This window comes from Citrus sinensis, chromosome 4 (genome assembly GCF_022201045.2).
Source record: "Citrus sinensis cultivar Valencia sweet orange chromosome 4, DVS_A1.0, whole genome shotgun sequence".
Lineage (NCBI taxonomy): Eukaryota > Viridiplantae > Streptophyta > Magnoliopsida > Sapindales > Rutaceae > Citrus > Citrus sinensis.
In genome coordinates this window covers 25,135,383-25,159,759 of record NC_068559.1, presented here as the reverse complement: position 1 = coordinate 25,159,759, position 24,377 = coordinate 25,135,383, and the positions used below count along the sequence as shown (strand labels likewise).

The 24,377-nt window shown below is 38.3% G+C and overlaps 3 protein-coding genes and 1 non-coding gene across 7 annotated transcripts; 2 read left to right on the top strand and 2 right to left on the bottom strand.

Moving 5' to 3' along the window:
* Positions 1 to 820: 820 nt before the first annotated feature.
* Positions 821 to 3,324, bottom strand: LOC102624997 (4-coumarate--CoA ligase-like 1). The gene is made up of 6 exons (XM_006484281.3): positions 2,735 to 3,324; positions 2,056 to 2,640; positions 1,757 to 1,955; positions 1,503 to 1,648; positions 1,262 to 1,329; positions 821 to 1,161 (listed from the first exon to the last, which is right to left on the bottom strand). The coding sequence occupies exons 1-6, from the start codon at positions 3,176 to 3,178 to the stop codon at positions 939 to 941; spliced, it is 1,665 nt and encodes a 554-aa protein (XP_006484344.1). The 5' UTR covers positions 3,179 to 3,324; the 3' UTR covers positions 821 to 938.
* Positions 3,325 to 13,160: 9,836 nt separating this feature from the next.
* On the top strand, positions 13,161 to 13,263 carry LOC112499103 (U6 spliceosomal RNA). Its single transcript, XR_003066629.1, has one exon. It is a non-coding gene; the product is annotated as a U6 spliceosomal RNA (small nuclear RNA).
* Positions 13,264 to 17,752: 4,489 nt separating this feature from the next.
* On the top strand, positions 17,753 to 22,059 carry LOC102613477 (F-box only protein 6). Of its 4 annotated transcripts, none has more exons than XM_052440041.1 (3): positions 18,046 to 18,194; positions 18,745 to 18,830; positions 20,598 to 22,059. In XM_052440041.1, exon 3 carries the CDS (start codon positions 20,653 to 20,655, stop codon positions 21,841 to 21,843), a length of 1,191 nt encoding a protein of 396 aa, XP_052296001.1. In that variant the 5' UTR covers positions 18,046 to 18,194; positions 18,745 to 18,830; positions 20,598 to 20,652; the 3' UTR covers positions 21,844 to 22,059. The 4 variants fall into 4 exon arrangements, with proteins under 4 accessions (XP_006484121.1, XP_052296001.1, XP_052296000.1 ...); XM_025101100.2 differs by lacking the exons at positions 18,046 to 18,194; positions 18,745 to 18,830 and adding exons at positions 18,863 to 19,108; positions 19,216 to 19,266; XM_006484058.4 differs by lacking the exon at positions 18,745 to 18,830 and having other exon boundaries at positions 17,753 to 18,194.
* A 670-nt stretch (positions 22,060 to 22,729) lies between these two features.
* Positions 22,730 to 24,013, bottom strand: LOC102613771 (uncharacterized). Its single transcript, XM_006484059.4, has 3 exons — positions 23,826 to 24,013; positions 23,264 to 23,420; positions 22,730 to 22,933 (listed from the first exon to the last, which is right to left on the bottom strand). The coding sequence occupies exons 1-3, from the start codon at positions 23,826 to 23,828 to the stop codon at positions 22,887 to 22,889; spliced, it is 207 nt and encodes a 68-aa protein (XP_006484122.1). The 5' UTR covers positions 23,829 to 24,013; the 3' UTR covers positions 22,730 to 22,886.
* Between the last annotated feature and the right edge of the window lie 364 nt (positions 24,014 to 24,377).

Sequence of the window (24,377 nt, the reverse complement as noted above, 5' to 3'; positions counted from 1 at the left end):
GGAAGGTTTTGAGCGTCAAAATGTGGGAAGTACTTTTTTTTTTTTTTTCTTTCAAACAGTCAAAAGGAAACATTCATTCATTTATTTAATTACAATTTCAAAATTTACAGTAACCTTGCGTGTTATTGGGTCTGACTTCTGAGATACTAAATCTAAACATTATGTTAATTTATTTATGAAATCATGCATCACAACAGGGGACTAATAGACATTATGATGCTAACAAAATGAATGGAAGCCCTAATTGTTGGGATAATAATTAACAAAAACAATTAACATCAACAACACCGGAATATCATCACCATGATCGAAATCATTAAAATATATATATATATACATTCCAATGATAAAATCAACATGGGATATGATAAAAAGGCATAAAATTATAAAATTGAGTATCAGATTTAGACGATTTGTTGAGAGACGCGTGGACAGTGAAATGTGGGTCATTCAGATATTGTAAAGTTAAAAAAAACGATAAATTTATTAATGGGGCTACCAACTTGTTTATATTAAAAATAAATATATATTGTGTGCCTGTGCGGACTGAAGTAGGCACTACTTTAATTTAATCAGCTTGAAATTATCAATTGAGACTTCTCAAGATCTCATGCTTGTGATTAACGCAGGAGACCCACGTGAGGGGCTGAATTAGGCAATAGCTCAATGATGGCGTCGCCTAGCCTTTACTGGCTCTTTCTTTGAATATGCTTTGTGGACCACTAGCCTTCAGTTTTTGTTTTTGTTGTTGTTTTTTTTTTCTTTCATGAAATATGACAAAGAGGCGAGTGAGAGAAGCAGCAAATGAGGTAGCCCAAAGTATTTAAGTGTCTTTTCAAATTATCGAAGGACACAAAGTTAACACATAGAGCGATGAATGTTAAGCATCCAACAAGTGATCAAAGGGGAGAAAATTAATAAGCCGGCTGCGTCAGATTTCACTTTCGCATCTTCTCAAGCATCTTGTCTTTGAGAATCCTTCTCATTATTTTCCCGGAGTGAGACTTTGGGATGCCATCCACAAAGTGCAAGACTCTCACTTTCTTATAAGTTGCAACGTTGGAGGCCACGAAGTCCATAATATCATCTTCACTTTCTTTGGCATTTGGGTTCATCACGACACAGGCGGCCGGGATTTCCCCTGCCTCTTCATCAGGCAGCCTGCAATATTACATTTTAAAAAAAAAACACACACACATTTTGCAATTTAATTTGCATTATTCTAAACTTCAAATAGTAATAACAGTGCTATTACACTTACGACACAACCGCAGCATCTTCAACCGAGGGATGAGTTAAAAGGATGGCTTCAAGCTCAGCCGGGGCTACCTGTTAACCAAACCCATCATTTTATTTAGCCACGTTTATTACATCCAATAAAAATAAAATCCCGGGGTCCTTTCTTTCATTGCAATTAAATAATTGTGGTCCTGTGCTTTCTTTTGCCACAGTATATGTTAAAAAGAAATTAAGCCAAGGGAAGCTGCAACTTTTGGTCTTACTTGAAACCCCTTGTACTTGATTAACTCTTTGATGCGATCAACAATAAAAATATCTCCGTCATCATCTATGTATCCAATGTCACCGGTATGTAGCCACCCATTCTTGTCAATGGTCCTTGCAGTTTCCTCTTCATTGTTATAGTAACCTGTTTAAGAAATTTTAAACATTGACCAATGTCTTGATTTGAGCTTAATGTTCATCAGAAACAAAAATTATGTGGTCATTATGATTTGATGAAAATAATAACTTGTACCTTGCATTACACATTGACTTCTGACGCAAAGCTCACCAGGAGTGTTACTGGGGAGAGATTTACCAGTTTCAGGATTAATGAACTTCACTTCTAAATTTGGGAGAATGAATCCCACCGAGTTTTTCTTTGAACCGGCACTGGGATTTGCAGGGTCTCCGTATGTGAGTGTGATGCAACTGTGCTCAGTCAGTCCATAGGCCTAGTGTCAATGCAAAGTGCTCAATTATAACTAAGGCGGATTAGAGAGTGTTTTTATAATAAGTACTTCTTCAGCAAGTAGGGTCGTTGAGCTTAATTACCTCTTGGACTTGGACACCGGGGAATTTCTTCTCGAAGGAAGAGAGGAGGTCAGGGGCAAGTGGAGCAGCAGCAGTCATTACTGCTCTAAGCTGAAGTTTACTAAGGTCAAATTCATCGACAATAGGATCCTTAACCAACGACAAGATTATTGGTGGCACAATTGGTGCGAACGTGACCTCATGTGTGATCAATGCATCCAAAAAAGCCCTAAGTTCAAATCTATTCATCATCACAACTTTGCCCTTGTTCCTCAACGTGGCACAACAAATTCCAGTGATCCCATAAATGTGAAAGAATGGAATCAGGCCAAGTGTGGTCACTTGGCCTATCATTTCAGGGACTACACTGAAGAGCGTGGAGCATAGATTTGCCACCAAATTTCTGTGTGTTAGCATCACACCTTTCGAAATCCCTGTGGTGCCTGATGAGAATGGGAGGGCACACAGATCGGTTTGCTTTACATCATCGTCGTTGGAAAAGTTGTTGCCTGCTTTGTCAGCTGCTTCAAGAAGCTCGCTCCAATTTATGGCACTTTCAATGCGTTCTTCACCAAGTACAATTATTGGTAGCCCCAGGCCTTTTACCTGAATAAATGTGATTTTGGTACTATTAGAATGTACAAAGTGCTTTTAAAACTCGCTCTAATAACAATATAATTGAGATTGATAGTGGCATCACCTTTTCATAAATTGGTGCATACGATACAATCAACTTGGCATCAGCAGCATCTACTTGCTTCTTAAGTTCAGAAGCATGTGCTGTTGGATTAGCGCCCGAAAAGACACCACCAGCAGCCATGATCCCAAGTGCAACAATGCCATACTCAGCAACATTAGGTAGCACTACAATCACTACTTGCCCCTTTCTCAACCCAAGAGACCTCAAAGCCTTTGCAAATCTTCTGGTGTCCCGTGCCACTTGGGCATAAGTGTATGCTTTTCCACTCACGGCTTCCACAAAAGCAACCTTGTCCGCGTACAACTCAGCATCTTGGAGCACGAAATCAGGCAGCGTCACGTTTTCGAGCACTGGCACTGCAGGATGTCTGCTACGAAAGATGTGCTCTTCATCGTGTGCTGCTGCTAATGGCACGGGAACTGAGAACGAGTTAGGCATTGCCATGGTGGAAATGTGAATGAGATGTGAAGATTTGGCTTCAGATTTAAAGGGAGGTGAAATTGTTCGTACATCAGTGATCACATCTTGTGCATGGCACTAATGGTCGGTGGTGATTCGTTGAGTCATGTTTGAGTCGGGGGCTAACAACATTGTTTCTACAGTTAGATATGAAAACCAACTTTACTTTGAAAATGTATTCGAGAATTGTCTGTATTTTGATGAATGGAGTAACAACGTTCTTTGCATGTGAAATCTTAAATTGAATTCATTTTTTGTCCTCGAACCAATTGTGACTCGTCTTGTAATTTTTCTTTTTTTGGGACTCTTTATGTATCTTGAAAATATAATGTTAAGGGTAACAAGTTGAGAAGAACACAAGATTATCACAAAACAGATCATTTCATTTTTGTTAAGCTTCCTTACGAGGAATTAACTATTTCACAAACGGCAAGTAGTACAAAATTTTACAATTTGTACAACGTGTCGTAATATTTTTGAGTATGTTTTACGACATAAAACGACAATACGTACGATAAATCGTAAAATTTTTTACTCTGGAATGCAAAATATAAGACAAATCGTACACACATATTAGATATAAATATTGTTTGTCATTATAACATTAAAGTATCATAATACCTGATTGATTACTGGAAACAGCACCTTCTACATTTGGTTTCCTTGCGTAGAAAGAATCCTAATGCTAAACAAAGTATTATATTATATGCTGCTTTGAAGAAAAGCCAACTCCTTTGGGGTTCGCTCGCCATCAAAAAGCAAGAAGAACAGAACATGTTATGGTGAAGTACGTGGCGTTGTTATACCAGAACTACAACAGTTAAAACTGTTCTTTGGACCAGTAGTCCGCAAGCTCGGGTTTCCAGCCGATATACCTCGTGATCAAAAACCTTTAAAACATTTTTCATCTCGGGTTATATAACCCAAAACAGACTTTCCTTTAGTCTAAAACAGGGTACCAAACCAGAGAAGAAATGATCAAAAGTTTTCTGATGCACAGGATCCTTACTGGAAGACAAGTGCAGAGCATACTTCCTTAGGTTTTCAAAATGAACAAATTTAATTCTTTATTCTTTTTCTTTCTTAGAGCTTCATTTGCAGAGAGAGAGAAGAGTTTTAGGGATTCATGTTGTAAGAGAAAAACACGAGTTTATTTCTTTCAAACTTCTATATATTACAAAGGAGGGGAGAACTCTTTATATAGGAGAATTCTCAGGGAAGTGGCGTTGTTATACCAGAACTACAACAGTTAAAACTGTTCTTTGGACCAGTAGTCCGCAAGCTCGGGTTTCCAGCCGATATACCTCGTGATCAAAAACCTTTAAAACATTTTTCATCTCGGGTTATATAACCCAAAACAGACTTTCCTTTAGTCTAAAACAGGGTACCAAACCAGAGAAGAAATGATCAAAAGTTTTCTTATGCACAGGATCCTTACTGGAAGGCAAGTGCAGAGCATACTTCCTTAGGTTTTCAAAATGAACAAATTTAATTCTTTATTCTTTTTCTTTCTTAGAGCTTCATTTGCAGAGAGAGAGAAGAGTTTTAGGGATTCATGTTGTAAGAGAAAAACACGAGTTTATTTCTTTCAAACTTCTATATATTACAAAGGAGGGGAGAACTCTTTATATAGGAGAATTCTCAGGGAAGATAGGACAGGACCCCTATCTTGTTTTTCAAAAGCAAAAGTAAAGATACGACAGCCGAGATCATGACTTCTTAAGTGATCATGACCGATAGCACACCTTTTGAGAAAGCCAAGCCCACCGATCAAGACTTTGACAAATGGACAAAAGCTAAAGCATGCGTACAAAGACTTTTACAAGTGGCAAAAGCCAAAGCGTAAGGCAAGCCAAGACAAAACCATAAAGTAAAACGTAATTATTACAACAAGACAAACTACTTTATTGAAAGCAACAAGACAAACAACTTTATGGAGAGCGGAGATTCATGTACTCGTCTTCGGATGAGCTTTCGGTCTCATCTGGGTCCGTGTCACCAGAGTGAGGATGCTTTTGGAAGAAAGTTTTGGAGAGCTTTGGATGCTTACAGGAGGGACCACGGCATGGTGGATAAGGGCAATTATAGTCTCTGGGAGTACATTTCGGAGTATACTTAGGGGAAGTTTGGGTGGCTTTGTCAACTTTGGATGGTTGAGCTGGTCGTTTGGAAGATTGGGTTGAGGGTCCTGGTACGGAGGGGCCAGGTTCATCCATTGTTGGTTGGGAAAATTGGTGGAGATGTTGGCTCAGAGGAAGAAAATCTTCCCATGGATCTTGTGAGTCTTGGTAAAGGAAGTCAGTGTAGTCTGGTCGTTCTTCTTTGATGATGATGCCAGTGGACTTAGGTTTAGATATAGCAGATGGAGTGGGTATCATGAGAAGGTCATGTTGTGGACCTAAGGAGGTGTGAGAGATATCTTTAAGTGGCGGAGGTTGGTGGTTTAATTGGCAAAGGTAATTGTGCAGGACGTCTTGTATGTCATTTTCAATCACAGCTATATGTGGTGCAGTGAACCATTCATATACCTGATCTTGAGTCCAAAAGAGATGGGTGTCTGGATGTTGGAAGTATGGCCTGTGAATAATAAAAACTGATGTGAACATTTGTGCTTCAGGGGCAGGCATACGGTCAAGGTTGTAAATTTCGGACAGTTGTTGCAGTTTCTTTCTCCACCATGGGATGGGGGAGAACCATTCAAGTAGGATCCAGGTAAGGGAGGTGGCGTTATCTGGATTAAGGAGGTGGTCCAGAGTGGGAGAAATGGGGAGGACTAACTTGGTTGCGTAAAGGACTGTTAGGCACCAGATGTACCATAACACGTCTTCAGTGGTGTCCCTGGCCGGATCAAGGGTTAAACCGGTAAGGAACAGATTTTCTGGGTGGAAAGTGGAAAAAGGAAAAGGGTCGGTGACAAGGTAGGCTTTCATGAAAAAGCGAAAGAGAGCTTTTCTAGCAAATTCTTGGATGGCGAAAACAGAAGAGAAGGTTTTGTTGAAGGGAAAAGTTTTCTTGGTGAGAGCTTCTGGGGGTAGTGAGGTAGCCATGGAGATAATTGGAAAATGGTAGGTGGTGGAAAACAGGGTGAGAGGGTCTTGTGGTTTAGAGAGTCTGGAGAGCATATCAGGGATGAGGTTCTGGGATCCCTTTATATGCTTGACTGAAAAGTCATATTTGGAAAACCAATCTTTTAATCTGAGTAACATTTTTTCGGGAACAGTTTTACCTTTGAAATGAAAGATATTGGGGAAGGCTGAGCTGTCCATTCGGATGAGAAAATGGTGTCCAATCAGATGATACTCAAACTTTTTGATGCCATTCTTTACCGCCAAGATTTCTTTAAACACGCTATGGTAGTGCTTCTGTGTTTCAGAAAAATGTCCACTAGCGTGAGCGATAAAGTGTTCCTTGTCATTGAGTTCTTCGAGGAGGATGGCACCCCATGATTCATCACTTGCGTCTGTCTGTAATATGCGCTTGCCATCAGTAATCAACTTTAAAGGAGGCGGATTTTGCGCAATCTGCTTGAGAGTAGTGACAGCACGTGTGTGGTCAGCATTCCATTCTGGGGGCTTCTTTTTCAATAAAGCCGAGAGATGATGAGTGTGATGGTCCACATGTGGGAGGAAATCACGGATGTAATTGATAATGCCGAGAAACTGTTGGATTTGCCTTTTGGAAAGTTGCTGATCTGGAAAGTGAAGCAATTCTTGGGCAATGTGCTTTCCTGGCTGGTAGTGTCCATCTTTAATGATCATACCAAGGAATTCAATATTATCTGTAGCAATGGTGCTTTTCTTGGCCGATAACATGATTCCATGACTTTGGATAATATCATAGAATTGGGACAATAGGTGGCGATGTTCTTCATGCGATCCTGAAAAAAGTAAAATATCGTCAATGTAAATCAATGCATGATGCAAAATGGGCTGGAAGATTTGGACCATGAATTTTTGGAAAATGGAGGGGGCAGTTTTGAGGCCAAAGGGTAGGACGGTCCATTGGAAATGGGCATTGGGAATACAAAAAGCGGTTTTGTAACGTTCGGAGGGTTCAATGCCTAGTTGCCAAAAACCAGATTTTAAATCAAATTTTGAAAAGATCCGGGCATTTTTGAGAAAAGTGAACATGCTTTGTCGGCGAGGTAAAGGGAATTTGTCATCTTGTAAAAACATGTTTAATGGCTGGTAGTCAATGACTAGGCGTTTCTTTCCTCGGACAATTTCAGAATGCTTTTCAACATAAAAGGCTTGGCAAGCCCATTGGGAACTTGTGGGCTCGATTAAACCTTGAGCTAACAATTGTGAACATTCTTGTTGGGCTAGGAGTAAGTCAGGAGGACTCATTCCTGGATGGGTAGCTTTAGTTGGGTTAATGTCTTCATTGAGTTTGAAGGGTAACTTAATGAAGAAAGACTTATTTTTCCACAATGGATTTGGATGGGTGAACTCAGAATGGGACTCTGGACAGAAATTCAAAAGTTTGGTTGAAATATCCTGGTAAGACTGGGGAGTTTCAGACAAATTGTAGAGTTTCAGAATGTTTGTGAATGGTTTGAACATGGACTTGACTCGGATTCCAGTGGGAATGATTTGGAGGTGTTTGATTTGGTGAAGGATGTCAAATCCTAATAAGATATCCTTATTAGGAAGAGTGGAACCAATAACCTTGGTCCAAATGACACAATTTGGGAAGAGTTGAATACCAATGGATTTTTTGGTAATCAAAGAAGTGGTGAAGAGTTTGCCATTGACAGCTTTGAAATGTTCTTCAGACTGGGTCCAATATTCTGGTGGAAGAATATGGGGGTTCAACATGCTTCGTTGGGCACCAGTATCTATAAGACCAATTGCTGGAATGGGCCTTTGGAATTTTGAGGGCAAGATCTGGAGTTTGATGGATGGGATAGGAACTGTAGTATCAAGGGAGAGTAACTGTTGGTGGAAAATCACTTGAGACTGGTCACTATCTGAGTCAGAGGAATTTTGTAGTGCGAACACTGTTTCATCGTTGGGTTCATCTTGTTCAGAGAAATAGAATTCCAATTCATCTTTGGCAGGAGAGTAGGCTGTAGTTGCTTGAAGATGCTCAACCAACCGGATGACCTTTTCTCTTTTGTTGGGACAATCTTTGGCATAGTGGCCTTTGCTCTTGCAGATGAAACATCTGCTTGATTGCTTTCGTTTGAATTCTCTGGAGGAGGAAGATTTCTTTCTGAAGAACCGGTAGGGCTTTCGGGATCTGCGAGGTTTGGATGAAAATTCTGGAGTTTTGAATTTCCGAAAATGCCGTTTTTTCTTTGAACTGCAATCGCAATCCTTTTTCTTGTGGCATTTGATCTGCAAATAAGGCTTTTTGCAAGCACTGCGGAAAGGTTCTTTGTCTTTCAACAGTTCTTTGAAAAACTGTTTTTGCTCGCAAAGTTTGTCAAGACAGGTTTTGGCAAGCTGGAAGATTTTGCCAAGGGTGATGTTGTCTAGGGAAAGATTGGATGCTGTAAGTTGTCTCTGGATGTCAGGTTGGAGTTCTTCGGGGAGGGAAGCCAGAAAGACATGCTTTAATGTCGGCTCATTGAATCCATTAAGCTTATAGAACAGCAGGGACATTCGCTTATAATGGAAGTCAAGATCCTTAGCATTGAGGGAGCAGCATTTCATGTTGAGGTAGTCTCGTCTGGCAGCTTCAAAGACTGCAGAAGGGTCGCCAAGGAATTGATCATGAAGTACAGCAAGAGCACTTGAAACTTCTGGAAGGTCAACAAACTGTAACTGGCGATATTGTCCTAACGAATCAAACCAATCTCTTAGAGCACCCGTAAAACGAGTAGCAAATTCTCTAAGGACTGATTGAGTTGTTGCTCCTGTTCTTAGCATCTGCAGGTCAATCCAGGCAGACATTTCATTGAGTCGGTCACGCCATTTATGAGATGGAAGATCATCAAATGTGAACCATGGACCATTTGACGATTTTTGACTGGGTGGATTGGGCTGGGCTGGAGAAGGTTGGTTTGTGGCAGAAGATTCAGGCATTTCTTCTTCAACTTCGGAGGGAATATCAACATATGGTTCTGTATGAGAGGTTTGGCCTTGATCAGGTTGAGCCATCAGGATTTTGGTAATATCAGCATAGGACTTTTCAGAGTCACTGGTGGATGCTGAAGATTCTGAGTCGGATTCGGTATGGCTATCTGAAACAGCTAAATTTGAATCAGAAGTTTGATCGTCAGTAGATGAATGGCTGACTGCGTGAGCAGTAAATTGGTTCATGGGTTCTTTATCTTTTGATTGGGCAGGGACTGATAAAGGAGCTGGTGGTGATGTCGGTGTAAAAGTAGGAGATGGTTGGCCAGGGATGGTCAGAGAGGAAGGATGGAGAGGGGGAGGTCGAGGCTGCGGTCTAGGTTTGGGTTTAGGTTTAGGTGGCGGTGGCAAAGGATTGTCTCTGAAAAGAGTATGAGTCATGCCAAATAACTTGAAAGGGTCATATTGTTTAATAGGAGAGAGCATAGAGGCAAAAGGATGGTAAGTTGGACCGATAGAAGGAATAAGAGGTGAACTGGTGAAAAGGGTAGGTCTCTGTTTTTCAGATTCAATCTGAGCAAGTTCAGCCTTTAATCGCCTGATTTCCCTCTCTTTTTGGTCAAATTCGGGACCATTGTATCTATGGGCTAGCATGGCTCGTAACTCTGAATCGAGTTGGCCAATTCGGGAGTGAAGATTTTGGTGGATCTGCTGCATCTGTGCAGTGATGGAATCAACTTTTGTCTCAATCTGTTCAGTTCGCAAACTGATGTTCTCAACTTTTGAATTGAGATGCAACAAAGAATCATTTTGGGCCCTGGCATTTTGAGTGTGCCAGTTGAGGACTGATTCAAAAGGTTTAGGGGGCTCCAGGTGGCCAGTGGAGGTAATAGGTGAAGGGATAAAGGGTTTGGACACAACATTTCGTTGAGAATCTGTATGGGGTTCCAAAGGAGGAAAGGAAGAAGAGTAATCTGAAGAAGTAGAGGAAAACATCATACAAGCCAGTGGTTGGACGATAGGTGTTGGGTGTGAGAGTGGTGATGGAATCTCAGATTTGCAATGTTTGGCAATCCATGTGAGTTCTTTTCGGTAGATGGGTAATGGAGCCGGTGGAGGTGGAGGATCTGATGGTGGTTTAGGGTCACAGTGGTGACATGGGACAGGAGGTTTTTTCTTCTTGGGTTTCTTTTTCCTTGTGGTTGCGTAATCATCGTCTTCTTCCCAATCATCCCAGCAGGGACAATTTGGGTCACACATGCCGGAACCAGGGGCATCCCATAGGAAATGGCCATTATGTTTGGCTGGATAAACAGGGTAGCCTTGAGAATTAAACCCTGTAATGGGCAGATCTTCCTGCGCTGTCTGAACAGCTGTGATCATTGAAGAATAGGTAAAGGAGAGCCTAGGAGGCTCTTGGGGAGCACTGGGAGGTGGTTTAAAAGTCATTCTGACGGTTCCATCTTGTCGTCTTTCAAACATGCTTTCAGAGGTCTGAATTGGTGAAGTACGTGGCATTGCACAAATTAATTATGCGTTACAGTTTTAATTAATTACCTGATGAATTTTTATGTTATTCGTTCTTTTGGTAAATGATTAACATAAACAGTTTACTTTTTGGCTTCAGTGGCTATCATAAGCAAGAAATTATATAAAGAAAATGTTGTCCATCCATTGATCATCAGTTTATTAAACCGTGGATCTTCTGTGTTAGGGTATGTACCAGATCATATTGCTCCCAACCAGGGCCGGCTCAACCATTTTTGGGGCCTTAGGCAATGATTTTAATTAATTCTTCTTCAAATTTAGGATTATATATGTGTGTGTGTGTGTATTATTTGTTGAAAATTAATTCTTTAAACACTTTAAAATGTAAAATTACTAAATAAAATTATATTCTATTGTTGCTAATTCATGAAATTTTAATTCAATTATAGCATTTCCACTTTTTTTTTAACTCAAATTATATCTTTTTTTACTACTCCTTTTCTAAATTAACCTAATTTTTCTATTCTTCTATTCTCTAAAGTTTTTCTATATAATTTTATTTCAAAATAGATAAAACAAGCACACACACAAAAAGTAGATGAATAAAAGAATATATTAAAAAGAAATCAGAATAAATAAATAACACAATTAATTAAGAGAATAATGAAAAGATAAATCTGAAATTTGAGATGAAATAATAAATTAACTTATATTTATATTAATTGTTTGAGGATTTGAGTAATGACCAATAGTCATAGAGAATAAAGAAAACTATTAAATTTTTTCTTTTTCTTCTTAAGTGGAAAATAGAGGAAGCATGATTTTTTTCCATCTCTCTCTTTCTTTCTCTCAAACACAAAGAACATATCATGTCTTGATTGTTGGAGGAAAAATTTAATGGATAAGTAATAAAATGTGGGGCTTTTATAGAGGTTTAAAATGAATATAAAACTTTTGAAATATAATATATTAATTCTAACAATGAAATAGAGATTTGTAGGATTGAAACTATTAATTTATCGGTTTTGTAGAAATTAAAACTACTAACTTTTGAAATATAACATATTAATTCTAACAATGAAATATAGAATTTGTAACAATGAAATATAGAATTTGTAGGATTGAAACTATTAATTTATTGATTTTGTAGAAATTAAAACTACTGAGTACTACATTAAATAAACTTTATAGGAATTTAATAGTTTATTTAAAAAAAGATAATAATAATACTAAATAAAATGAATAATAATGATTTTTAAATTCACTTTTCTATTTTATATACAAAATAATTGTCTCGTGAGACATTCATGTAAACCAGGGCCTTAGACAACTGCCTAAGTTGACTAGAGGTCGAGTCGCTACTACTCCCAACACTCAAATCTTCTTTTTCTCTATGGAAGTTTCCCAGTGAATTGCTTAAGGACCATAAATGATGAACGTACAAGTTATGCGTGACTTTGCTACTTGTTGCTCGTACTTTGCTTTGAAAAATAAGGCAGAAAGGAATGTGAAATCTAGAGAGCTCAAACTGCAAACAATGAGCTTTAATTGGAACTTGAACGCCGAGTCGTCAAACAACAACGTTGCATGTGCTGTTATTTCTACCCTATCTCACGTTAAGAACTTGTATTCAATCAATTTTGCGGTCGTATTATTTTCAATGCATCAGTTAAATACGGATGGATCCGTTCGAAATTCATGGGATGCAGGGGCTGGTGGTGTTATTCGTGACTCTGTTGGCTATTGGATTTCGGGATTTTGTATGAATATTAGGGAGTGTTCGGTGGTTATGGCTGAGTTATGGGGTCTATATCAAGGGTTAATCCTGGCGTGGGATGTTGGCATAAAACGGCTGTTGGTTGAAGTAGATAGCTTATGTATTTCACAGATGATTTCTAAGCAGGTGGTCGTGCCTAATGTTTTCTATGCTGTAGTCGTTGTTGTGCGGGATCTTTTAAGTAGGAACTGACAAGTTTCCCTCACCCACATCTTTCGTGAAGCGAATTCAGCTACAGATTTCATGGCTAATATGGCTCATTCAATCTCTCATGGGTTACATTTATTTACTAGCCTACATGTGTGTATTTATTCAAGTTTATTGCAAGACATGTTTGGGGTTGCTAAACTCCGTATTGTTCCGGTTTAGCTCGCTTTATTGAGCCCATCTTAATAAAAAAAAAAAAAAGACTTCCTTCTATGATTTTAGGGAAAATTACTATAATATTATCCATAAGAGTAAATTTTGGACCTACGCGTGCAGATATGTACATATATTTTTTAATAAAAACAATTACTGCATGGACTGGACTTCGTAGCATCTTTTTTGGGCTCAGGAAGGGCCTAAAGTTATGATAGCCAGACAGACGTCATGTGGTTCGGTTCAAATTGAACTAAATCCCACATCGTCTAGTTGCGCTTCGTTGAGAGTCTTAATATAATCATAACCAACCAGTGCGATTGTCTCTTCGGAGACATCCGATAAAATTGGAACGATACAGAGAAGATTAGCATGGCCCCTGCGCAAGGATGACACGCACAAATCGAGAAATGGTCCAAATTTTTTTTTTTCCCATTTCGAAATTTCAGATGGATAGATCGTGCGCATCTGCTTTCAAAATCATGCTGAATTTCTACAATGTTTTTTCAATTTTATATTATTTGTTTCTTCTATTTGATGTGATACTGTTGCTCATCTGCCTTAAGAATTATGTTGAAATCCAGCAATGTTTCTTCCACATCGCCTGAACTGGTGGAAATTAGTAGAGGCAGTGAACTCGAGCAAACTAGATTTGCCCCCTCTGTTACTTTTCCTTTATCGACCTTCATTATTTGATTATCATTATAAATTTTTTGAGTAATTATTTGTTCTCGGCTGACTCACTCGTGCCTTTTTCTGTTCATAATAAACTACAAAGAACGCGTCTTTCCTCTTTAATTTGCTGTTCGCTTTCACTTTCTCTTGACAATTGATACAGTGTTAGATGCCTGTGCCCATGAAGATTTGATTCTCTCAAGACCCTGCAACTACTGAATGCATCTTCTGTGTCATGCAACGGAAATAAAATTTTGCTTTGAAAAGCCAATTCTTTTCAAGTTTGGTATCATAATCAAGAAGAAAATCAAGATTTGCAATTACTAACAGTATGTTTATTATGGTTATTTTGCTATGTGCTGAATAGAAAATTTTTCTCTCCTCCCCAGCTGATTTGCATTAATTTGCATGTTGCATTCTGATAGAAGACATGCACGAAGAAATCTATACCATACCATATGTAGATCAATTAATTGTTTGCTATTTGGTAACCTGTTTGCGTAAATTTGCCAAAGACAGTATGACTAAGCAGAAATTGGGGTGGAAAATGCTAGCCAGGTGGAGATGTTTGCTTTTGAAACCTGCAGCCTTTGCAAACTTCAGTGTACTTAGTGTTGCTATCATAATATTGGTCTGCATTCCCATCACTCGGCCTTGCTCCTCTTTCTCCGCCAGATACAAGTGTTTGCTGAATTTAATTTACTATCATGATGGCATGATCCGTTAGATAGCTGAATCATGATTTTTTTTTTCTCTTTTTTAAGCTTTATCTTAAAATATTTGGACTATCCATCACAACAACCAATACAACTACACTGTGACAATAAAATTATACAAGATATTGCTCATAACCCAATTCAACACGATCGAACAAAACACGTTAAGGTAGATAGATTTTTCATCAAGGAAAAATTAGATGAAAAAATCTTAGAACTGCCGAAAATTTGATCAAAAAATCAACTTGCAGATATTTTAACAATGGCCATTTCAAGTAGAGCATTTACAAAATTCCTAAATAAGCTAGGCATGCAAGACATCTATGCACCAGCTTGAGGGAGAGTGTTGAGAATATCAAATAAAACGGTATTGAAGGGAGCTATCAAAGATATGATCCGCACTTGTCAAAGACACGATCTGCACCAAACAGATTGTCACATTTTCCTTCCATAATCGCATATTTAATCTTTGAAAAAATGTAACCTCTGCATCCATAAATATGCTCAATGTATATTGTTTTATTTGAGAAATGAAAAACAAGTTTCCTCATGAAGATCAGAGTTGGTGCTTCTAAATAATTTTCCTCACCGCCTCAATTCTTGATCTATGGTATAGAATCGGAGACCTGTAGCTGTAATCATCAAAAATTTTATACAACAAATTATGCTTTGTTGTGACTTATGAGATGGCTTTCCACAATCCTTCGAGATACTGATACGGGCTGCTATCTGGCCCATTATTGGGCTCTGAAATTCAAATTGGATCTGAATTGCATGGCTTCTGCCGTATGTTGGCATTTTGCACAGCATGTTTTGCTTTTGTTGCCGCCTTCAAATCATGTCAACTGAGCAAAATCTCATGGAATCCGATAGTTTGCAGTATCGCGAAGAAGAAAATTGAACCAAAATCAAAATCAGAAAAAGATTCATAAAGCTATCAGGAACACCACACTCGTAAAAGTAAATGCACTCGTAAAAGAAGATAATCCATGATAACGCTGATGATGATGATGATCATAATGAATCATGATGGTAGATCAAATTATATAGAATTACCCACTACTAAAATCAATTCAAAGCTTGTCTTCCCCAGACCAAATGAAATGATTACACACCGCATCACATCCTCGTGGTCTTCACAAAACCTAATCATCATAAATTATACCTTCCCTACTAACCTTAACTTTAGCCTCTCCATATCATCATTACTCTTTACCTTTCCAAATTATCCAACTCTCCCTCTCTCTCTCGCCCTTCCCCCCATCTCTCAAATTGCATTTTAAACCATCTATTCATTTTCCTTTCATTCTTTCTCTGTCAATAAGATTATCTTTAGTAAATTAAGAAAAAGAAAAAATCAGTAACAATATGCTTACTAATTATCATAAATTGATGTAGCGTCATCATATATTGTTGCGTGCTCTCTTATATTATAATTTCACTCTCATATAGTAATTTATGCGAAAACTACATGCATGTCACATTTGTGTTACCAAGAAAAAGTGATTTTACTTCTCATTCATCAACTTATTCTCTAATCATGTTGAGAAATTGAAGCTAACCTAAAATCTACCTTACATTTCACTGAATTCTCGTTTTCATAATCATGAGAAAAAGCAAGATTGAATCTAAAGTTTAGACAATGAAGTGAATGCTTCAAGCTCTACTTTGAAGCAAACACGGATTAGTTACATATAGATGCCGTAAAACTGTAAATATGGTTTATCGGATCATTTTGCCGCACGGCTTCGAGGTTGAGGCTGGCTGCGACAGTTTACCTGTAACTGTTTATTAGGTAACCCACAACCGAATCGTTAGATCATGGAAACTTTCAAGTCACTACACCGTCACCAATTTGTTCGAGAAGGTCCAATTGCACCAACCCATGTGTCCACCAACCAGCTTCCTCTATAATTTCTAGTAATTGGAATAGAATATTTGATCCACCGATGGTATTGCAGATTTTACAATATTTATTGTCACTGTGCTGGCTACGTGGCAGGCCAACCCACGGGATTTGTGTATGCTCTCGATTACTACTTGGCCGTGCGCGTTCAAAACACTTATGATGGTTTTGGTCATAATATAAGCATAGGTGGGCAAGAGGTTGATGGTTCATGATTGTACTCATTTCAATCCTCGGTGGGTTTATCCCCAATTTTCTAATTGGTTTCATGGTTTGGTTTCGTCCGAATCTTGTTTCATAACTTGTGTTTTGCAATTTGCAATATCGATGTTATATCTAGATTCTAGTGGTTGTAGTTTGGTCAATATCAGACAGACCTTATTGTTCATACAAGAACTGGAGTCGGAAACCTATCTTAACAATATTTCATTTGGACTCTAGAAGCACTTTCCCATTAGAAGCACTTCCATCACTTCGACATTAAACTTATGGAAATCATTTATTAGTTTGGTGACAAATCACGTGCTTTTCTTTACATATATATATATATGGCTTTGGCTAAGTTACGTTTAACGTAACTTAGCCGGCTCCTATATATATATATGGGTCGAGATTTTAATGTAATAATTTAGAGATAGATTCGACCTCTTTTAAAATTGAGATTTAAAAATAATATTGAAGAAGGATCTCAATAGATTTTTAGTTGTATATTAAATTATATAATTTATGTTAAATTGAGAAAATTTTTTCTTTTCCAATTATTTGGAGGTAAATTTATTTTTTATAGGTCTCGAAATTTAACTGTATTCTAAGTACAATCATGATAGATTTCTAATTATAGATTAGGACTACACAAGTTATAGCTTTAATTATTAGTAGGTCCGTACAATTTATAAAACATAATTACAGAAGTCAATTGTGTTCGTATTTTATCTAATAATATTACTGTTATGAAAGAAATAATGAATAATGCTAGTTCTTTTTGTTTGGTGGGAAATAATAATAATAATACGTGAATGGAGGGGGCACAATTGAGAATTGAGGGCAAGGGTCGTCAATAGGTACTTCCGTTATTCTAACAAAATCATGATAAATGGAAAAGTGGTGGGACAATCATGCCGTGTGCGTGGAATGAACAATGCAGAGTGAGGGAAGAAAAGAGCCTTGAGGTAAGTAATCACCGCCGTTGATCTTTGTAAAGTTTAGAGGATTCAAAAAAGGCCTTCGGTCTCCTTGACCATTACGAGCCCCGCGTTCACACACGTGGAATTCCGGTCGAGTAAATATTCCACTTTGTGGAGGCAATCGTATGCCCACGTCGCGAGCTCTCATCCTTTTTACATAAATACCCTTCCCTAATTCAAATTTAGCCCTTTTATTGGAGTTTCAAAAAAAAGAAAAACTCCAATAAAAAGCTAAATTACCAAAAAATGCTAAATTTTAATTTCTATTTTTGACATAAAAAAGTTATAAATGTAAGTAATATTGACACATATTTCTCTAGGGTTTTTCTAATATATCTCACACGACACCCTTAGTTCACTCAACAAACACGAACACAAATTAAACCGTAACTTGAAAAGAACAGTTAGGGCAAAAAAGGCAAACGACGATGGCATTTCGGGAAGCCAGAATTTGGTAACACGTAGCCGTAAATATCAGAGTAGGGGAATTATCACCAGGACAAAGTAGCGTGCGGGTGAGAAAGAAGAAATAGCGAGAAATGATTGTAATGGGCCAGCTGACGTGGAAAAAGACGAGTGGGTAAAGAAGGCAGGCAACAATAAGAGAGAGAGAGAGAGAGAGAGAACACAAACAAACACCAACACGGAGAAAGAAAGGGTGGGGGGTGGGGTGTTGTGTGGGTTTTTGGCTTTCCGTCCGTCAGAGTCCGGGGCATGGGAGAGCTGGCCATGCTTAGGCAGCTCATCGGTCAGCTTCAGCAGTTCCTCCAACTCTACGGTTCTTTTCCTCCTCATAATACCGATTCCTGTTTCCTCTATTTTCACTCTCATCAACATCAACAACTGCCCGAAGAACAAACGCACCAGCTTCACAGGTTTTTCTTGTTTCTCCCTCTAGATCTCTTTCAATTTCCGATTTTCTTTTTCTAATTTCTCTGTCATTGATTCCATTTTATGTTTAATCTTTATTTTTTATTTTTTTTACTCGTTGTGTGCTCCGTTTTTGTTTCTTTCGGTTAATTAAGCTTGGTGGTTTTAGGTTTTATTTCTTCCCATGATTGTAACAGGAAAATTTTATTTTCATTGTTTGCACTTGCAGAATTGATGTCCTCCTTTTTTACTTTTTTGGCGTTAATTAATTGATTTCTAGCACTTGTCTTCCATTGTGTTTTTCTTCGTCATTCTACATCTATTTATTGACAAATTCACAGCTATCCTTTAACTTTGCTAGTGGTTTCATTCTAGTGAATGCGCATTTCGTTTCATTTTTTTTTTAAATTTTAATTAATAGATTTATGACCTTGTTATAGCTCATTGGATAGAGTTGTACGTAGATTTCAATCATTTGTTCCCTTTCCCTCTGGACAGAAGGGTTCAAATGTGATGTATGCTTTAGTTACTGTTTACTTGTAAACTTCACCACAGATGATGCAGTGCAGTTGCCCCCACGGGCCCATACTCACTTGTGATGAACTTGCAGGAACATGCAACATTTGTCCCTTTGGACCATGGTATGGTCCCTTTAGTTTATGGTCAATGAATTGCTGATGCTTCTAATTCCAAGATTCTCTCTTGTTTTATGGCTGTAGTATTAAAGTACATTTATAGGTTCGTGTCCATGATAGTCAAAGTGAAGTGCAAGGTCAGTTTCCTCTTGACATTTACACTTATCTATTTGAGCCAGATTATGTATTTCTGGCACTTTCATCATTTTACAGAATTTCAGAAGGATCATTGGTGTTTGTCAATTCTCATAGGTGGGGATAGACATGCTTACAATCGTAATAATGTAAGCAGTAACACATATTTTTACTGCATGGATACAATTAGATGAAATAGGAAATCATTACAGCTTTAAAATAATAGTTATATATTTTTATTTTTATTTTTTTCAAGTTTTGAGGAGCCATGATTTTACCATGGATTACCTGGAAGTTCTCAAGAAAGGTACAATGGTTGCATGGGTTATTTTGTTTGACGACTTTTCTACATTACTCATGTAGTTGGTCAATTTTTTCCAGTTGATGCCAACTTTGATGGCTAGTGTGATAATGTGCTTAATACTTTGATATAACTAAGTCCAAGGTTTAGACCTTCTTCCCTGAATTGTTGTTGCCTTTTGAATTTCTAGAAAAACTGAATTTCCTGAAGTGCCTGAAGTTTGTGAACAAAATAAAATTTGCTTTTGAAATAGCATGTCTCAGGGCCACAAAACCTTTTGTTAATGCATTCATCTCTTTCAGTCTATTCATGTAACAAATGTGACATAGAGATGATGGTTTTGAACTTGAAGCCCAACCTGCAAAGGTGTTAATCACTCAACTTCAAGACTAGCATTTCTTTAGCTTTGTTTACTGCCATTTGGAAAGTTCATGAGCTGCTGCCTTTTCTTCTTCCCCCCCCCCCCCCTTCTTAAAGGTATATTTAGTTTGAATGACTATATCTAATTTTTCACATGTCATGGTTAGTGTGAAAGAGACAAATTTTGTTGTGTGGAAGCAATAGCTGAATGGTTGTTTTATCAATCTCTAGAGTACCTAAAAAAATGGCTTTTTTTGGTGGTATTTTTATGAGCAAACCAACCATGAGACTCACCAAGTGTCCTGCGAAAATTATGTTAAGGCTAGTTTAGACTTGTGCTAAATGCAGTCTCAGATTTCTTTCTTAGAAAAATTTAAACGTGAAAGAATATTGCTTATTATTATAACCTCAAAACTAATTCTAAGCTATCACACAATATCTTGTGTTACGATGGTGGTTTTTGTTGAGATTTACAGGTGGCTTGTTCAAATTTTGTGAACAGCTTTCTCACTTAATGTAAATCTCTCTTTCTATTAATTCATTCATGGTTTCTTATGAAAAAGAAAGAAGTTACAGCCTACAGGAATTTTCCTGGTTAAGTCACTGTCTCGCTACCACCGTCTCACTGCTTTGTTTAACTAATTTCTGCTATTGGATGAGCTTAACTGTCAGAATTTGGAATTGAGTATATCTGCTATTAAATAGATAAGATGTTAAAGTATATGCTTTCTTGACCTTGTGTACTTACATAAGTGACAGCTTGATGTATAAATCTGAAGGAAATAATCTTTATATCGTTCAGTTTGACATTCTAAATCTGATGAATTAGGGTGAGGCATTTGCATCGTTGATGAATGTGTACATTTTTTTTTTAATATTTGCCTACATTTGTGCAAAATTGTTATATGCATGAGAAATAATTACAGAAAAGTTCTTATTAGCAAATAAGAAGTTAACCGTTACTTGCTTTTGCACAGATGGTGCTTGCCCGAAGTCGATGACGGTGCTGCGGATGATTATTACGGTTTTGTGATGGCAGCTGGAAAATCTGGAAGCTGTAAGATGTTGGAGCCTGTCAAACCTCCTCCTTCTAAGAGATCTCGAAAGGAGCGGAACCGAGGAAAATTGGCTGGATCCACCAGTACAGCTGAGGCTATGGAACAAGAAATTTGGAAAGAGTTCCCAGAAGACCTTTATGAAGCTGTCATTGCACGACTTCCTATTGCCACCTTCTTTCGCTTCCGTTCAGTTTGCCAGAAATGGAATTCCTTACTGAAATCACATAGTTTCTCTCAGCATTGTGCCCAAGTCCCGCAAGGAATTCCCTGGTTTTATACCATTACTCATGAAAATGTGAATTCTGGAGCCATGTATGATCCTTCCCTAAAGAAATGGCACCATCCTACTATATCTTCTCTGCCTACAAAGATGATCATCTTGCCAGTTGCTTCGGCTGGGGGTCTAGTTTGCTTTCTTGACATTGGTCATCGGAACTTCTATGTATGCAACCCTTTAACTCAATCATTCAAAGAATTGCCAGCTAGGTCAGTTAAGGTCTGGTCCCGTGTTGCTGTGGGGATGACTTTGAATGGAAATTCAACTAGTAGTGGTTACAAGATTTTATGGGTCGGATGTGATGGCGAGTATGAAATCTATGACTCGCTAAGGAACTCTTGGACACGACCTGGAAGCATGCCCTCAAACATAAAGCTGCCACTATCATTGAACTTCCGTTCACAAGCAGTCTCAGTTGACGGCATACTTTATTTCATGCGTTCAGACCCTGAAGGGATTGTGTCCTACAATATGGTTACTGGGGTTTGGAAGCAGTTCATAATCCCAGCCCCACTGCATTTGAACGACCACACACTCGCTGAGTGTGGGGGGCGGATCATGCTCGTGGGCTTGCTGACAAAGAATGCTGCCACATGTGTGTGCATATGGGAGCTGCAGAAGATGACTCTTTTGTGGAAGGAGGTTGACAGAATGCCAAATATATGGTGCTTGGACTTTTATGGGAAGCACGTTAGAATGACTTGCTTGGGCAACAAAGGTTTGCTCATGTTGTCATTGAGATCAAGACAGATGAACCGACTAGTAACTTACAATGTGATGAGCAGGGAATGGCTAAAGGTTCCAGGGTGTGTGGTGCCCCGTGGGAGAAAGCGGCAGTGGATCGCCTGCGGAACTGCCTTTCACCCATGCCTCACGGCAACAGCTTAACTCGGCTTTTACGTTCGAGACAGTGGTTTTCTCCATCTGATAATTATTTATGCTTGGTTGTCCGCAAGTTTTTGCTGCTGGTTTGTCTGTTGCGCAAATTAGCCTGTTATAATGAAACAATTGATACAGTGGGATGTATGGTTTTGTCCTTTTCCTTTCCATGTACAAACTTCTTGATGAATAACTTTGATCTAAGAAGACATTCACGCTTGTTCATTCTTGAAGAGCCGATCAGAGTCCTTTAACTTGTTTTCAGGGTATTTGAGAGTGGAAAATTGGAGACTCACTTGACCCTCAGCCTGGCAGGGAGCCTTATGCACTTGTCAAAGTAATTATTCCGAGTATTATCAATTATATCCACCATATCGACTCGAGAATCTTTTGTAAACAGAAACTCTTTTAAGAGTTTAAGACTGGCAACACTGCTATTTATCTTGTCGGGAGGTTACGTGACAAAAGCTGCAACATGTAAGAATTTGGCTTTGCAGTTGCCTTACAAATTCGTTTCTATAGTATGCACAACCATTCACTGGTTGAATGAAGGCTGGATGAATCAATAAATATTTTCCAAAATGTCAGGGTGCTTCCCTACAAAATCCGCGAAGGCTTCTCTCATAAAGAAAGAAGGGGATTTTCCCTTAGCCCAAGACCAATAAGACAGAGCTCACGAACCAAATTGTAACAACAAACAGAAATCTCATGAATACCAACAGCAGCCTTGGTAACCAACAATGCTTAGTAAGAATTACAAAATTTTGACGAAACAAATAAAAAGACTAAAAACTCCAAAGCGTTAATATAGTAAACTAGTTCACGCTCCACACAAGTGGAACTCAGCATTAACGTGCACAATTATCCATCCGCATGAACAAGGAAACCAAAAAGATAAAAGAACAATGATCTTATTCAAAATCTGAGTTCTCCATAACACATAATGAACACTGGACTTGTAGAAGTATCATCAGGTATTTCTACAAACTAAAAAAAGAAAAGTAAATAACGTTTCAGGCCATTTCCTGCTACTTCTCCGTATTGATGGATAATTAGGCCATCCCTCCACTAGTTGCGGTCCTGATGATCTGGAAAAGAGCTGTTGGAAACAATAATAAAACCAAAAAAAAAAAAATGTGATCAGCATTCGGCAATTGGCATACCATAAAAATGACTGAGTGAATTGGGAGAGATGTAAACTTATATTAGGATCGCTAGATAGACCAAGAAAATTCTTCCATTGGATTTTCAGGACATATGCCCTAAACCCTAACTAACATTCCAGAGGAAACCAATTATTTGTGCTAGAAGAATTTTCACCGCCTAGTTTAAGCACTAAATCCACGTTCCACTAAGGTTATAGAAGCAGTGATTTCATAAGTTCAATGACATTCCATGCGAAATAACCTGTCCATTTGACAAAACTTACATGATCCAATGACAACAAATACGAAGAAGCCAAGCAGAACAGGGCCAACGGGATAGTCCTTGCCCTTTTTGGTGGTGGTTTCAGGCACGGCGCCTCTCTTCATAATGTTCTTCTCAAATTTGTCCACCTTCCTCACTGCAAGACGCTTTGACGTTGTCTGCGCATCCAACATCATAATCAATGACAACATTAACAGGCACAAACTACTCTTTCGTAAATTCAGCTGAGATACAATCACTAGTATACAGTAACGTGCTATATTGCTCATAATTAGAAAACTAATTTTAATAAACAATACGAAACCTCCGGATCTAATGACATCCGATTGCAAACGCATCTTTTTAGAATATCCAATGGATTACAAATATATAAAGCTAGCATTTCAGATCAATTTATAAGTTACCAGCTGAAATAAATATCAAGGCACAAAAATTAACAGATCTGATCAGAGAAACAAGAAGAAATGAAAGGAACGAGACAGATCCGCGACAAACCGGGAGCCGACTATGAAGGTGCAGAAATTCAATTGAGAAAAAAAGAATAGACAAGGTCCGTAAATTACCATGATGACGGAGAGATCCGGTAGCCAGGAACGGATGTATCAAGAAAGAAATCGTAGGCGAAACACAGGCTATTGCTTCTCTTAACCCTTCCGGCGAAGACGACTTCCGATTCGGGTCGGTTCTCCCCTTTCTATACTCTCCCTCGCAAAACCGTCTGGTACGTTTTATATGAGATCAGCTCAGGGAAGATATTGATAGCCTCCCCGGGTATCGCGTCACAGGCTCACGGCCTATTTATTGATTGGTTACACCACGTAGTGTTGGACACGCGGCCCTATTTTATTGGTTTACTTGGTGCACGTAACACTTTTTATAGAGCTCGTCGAGGTTTGTGTCAACGCGGCCACTCGTATGTTTATCCAAGAATTAGTAAAAACGCGTGGATTATCATTTTCTTCATTTTTAGTTTGAAAAATAAAAATATCAAACTTGGAGTATAACCGTGCGTCTCTCTTGTTGTCCTATATTTGGATAATTATGCTTTTTCTTTCTTTTGAATTACAAATTAAACTCCTTTTTTTTTTAACTTGAACAAACTAATTAATATCAAA

Bases quoted from the DNA above. Each gene is read 5' to 3' on its own strand.
- LOC102624997 (XM_006484281.3), bottom strand. From the start codon at position 3,178: ATGGCAATGCCTAACTCGTTCTCAGTTCCCGTGCCATTAGCAGCAGCA. The intron at 2,641-2,734 runs GTGATGCCACTA...ACATTTATTCAG, and splicing joins ATGCACCAATTTATGAAAAG to GTAAAAGGCCTGGGGCTACC. The intron at 1,649-1,756 runs GTACAAGTTATT...TTTCTTAAACAG, and splicing joins AAGTCAATGTGTAATGCAAG to GTTACTATAACAATGAAGAG.
- LOC102613477 (XM_006484058.4), top strand. From the start codon at position 18,034: ATGGGAGAGCTGGCCATGCTTAGGCAGCTCATCGGTCAGCTTCAGCAG. The intron at 18,195-20,597 runs GTTTTTCTTGTT...GCTTTTGCACAG, and splicing joins CAAACGCACCAGCTTCACAG to ATGGTGCTTGCCCGAAGTCG.
- LOC102613771 (XM_006484059.4), bottom strand. The intron at 22,934-23,263 runs GTAAGTTTTGTC...TGTTTCCAACAG, and splicing joins ATTTGTTGTCATTGGATCAT to CTCTTTTCCAGATCATCAGG.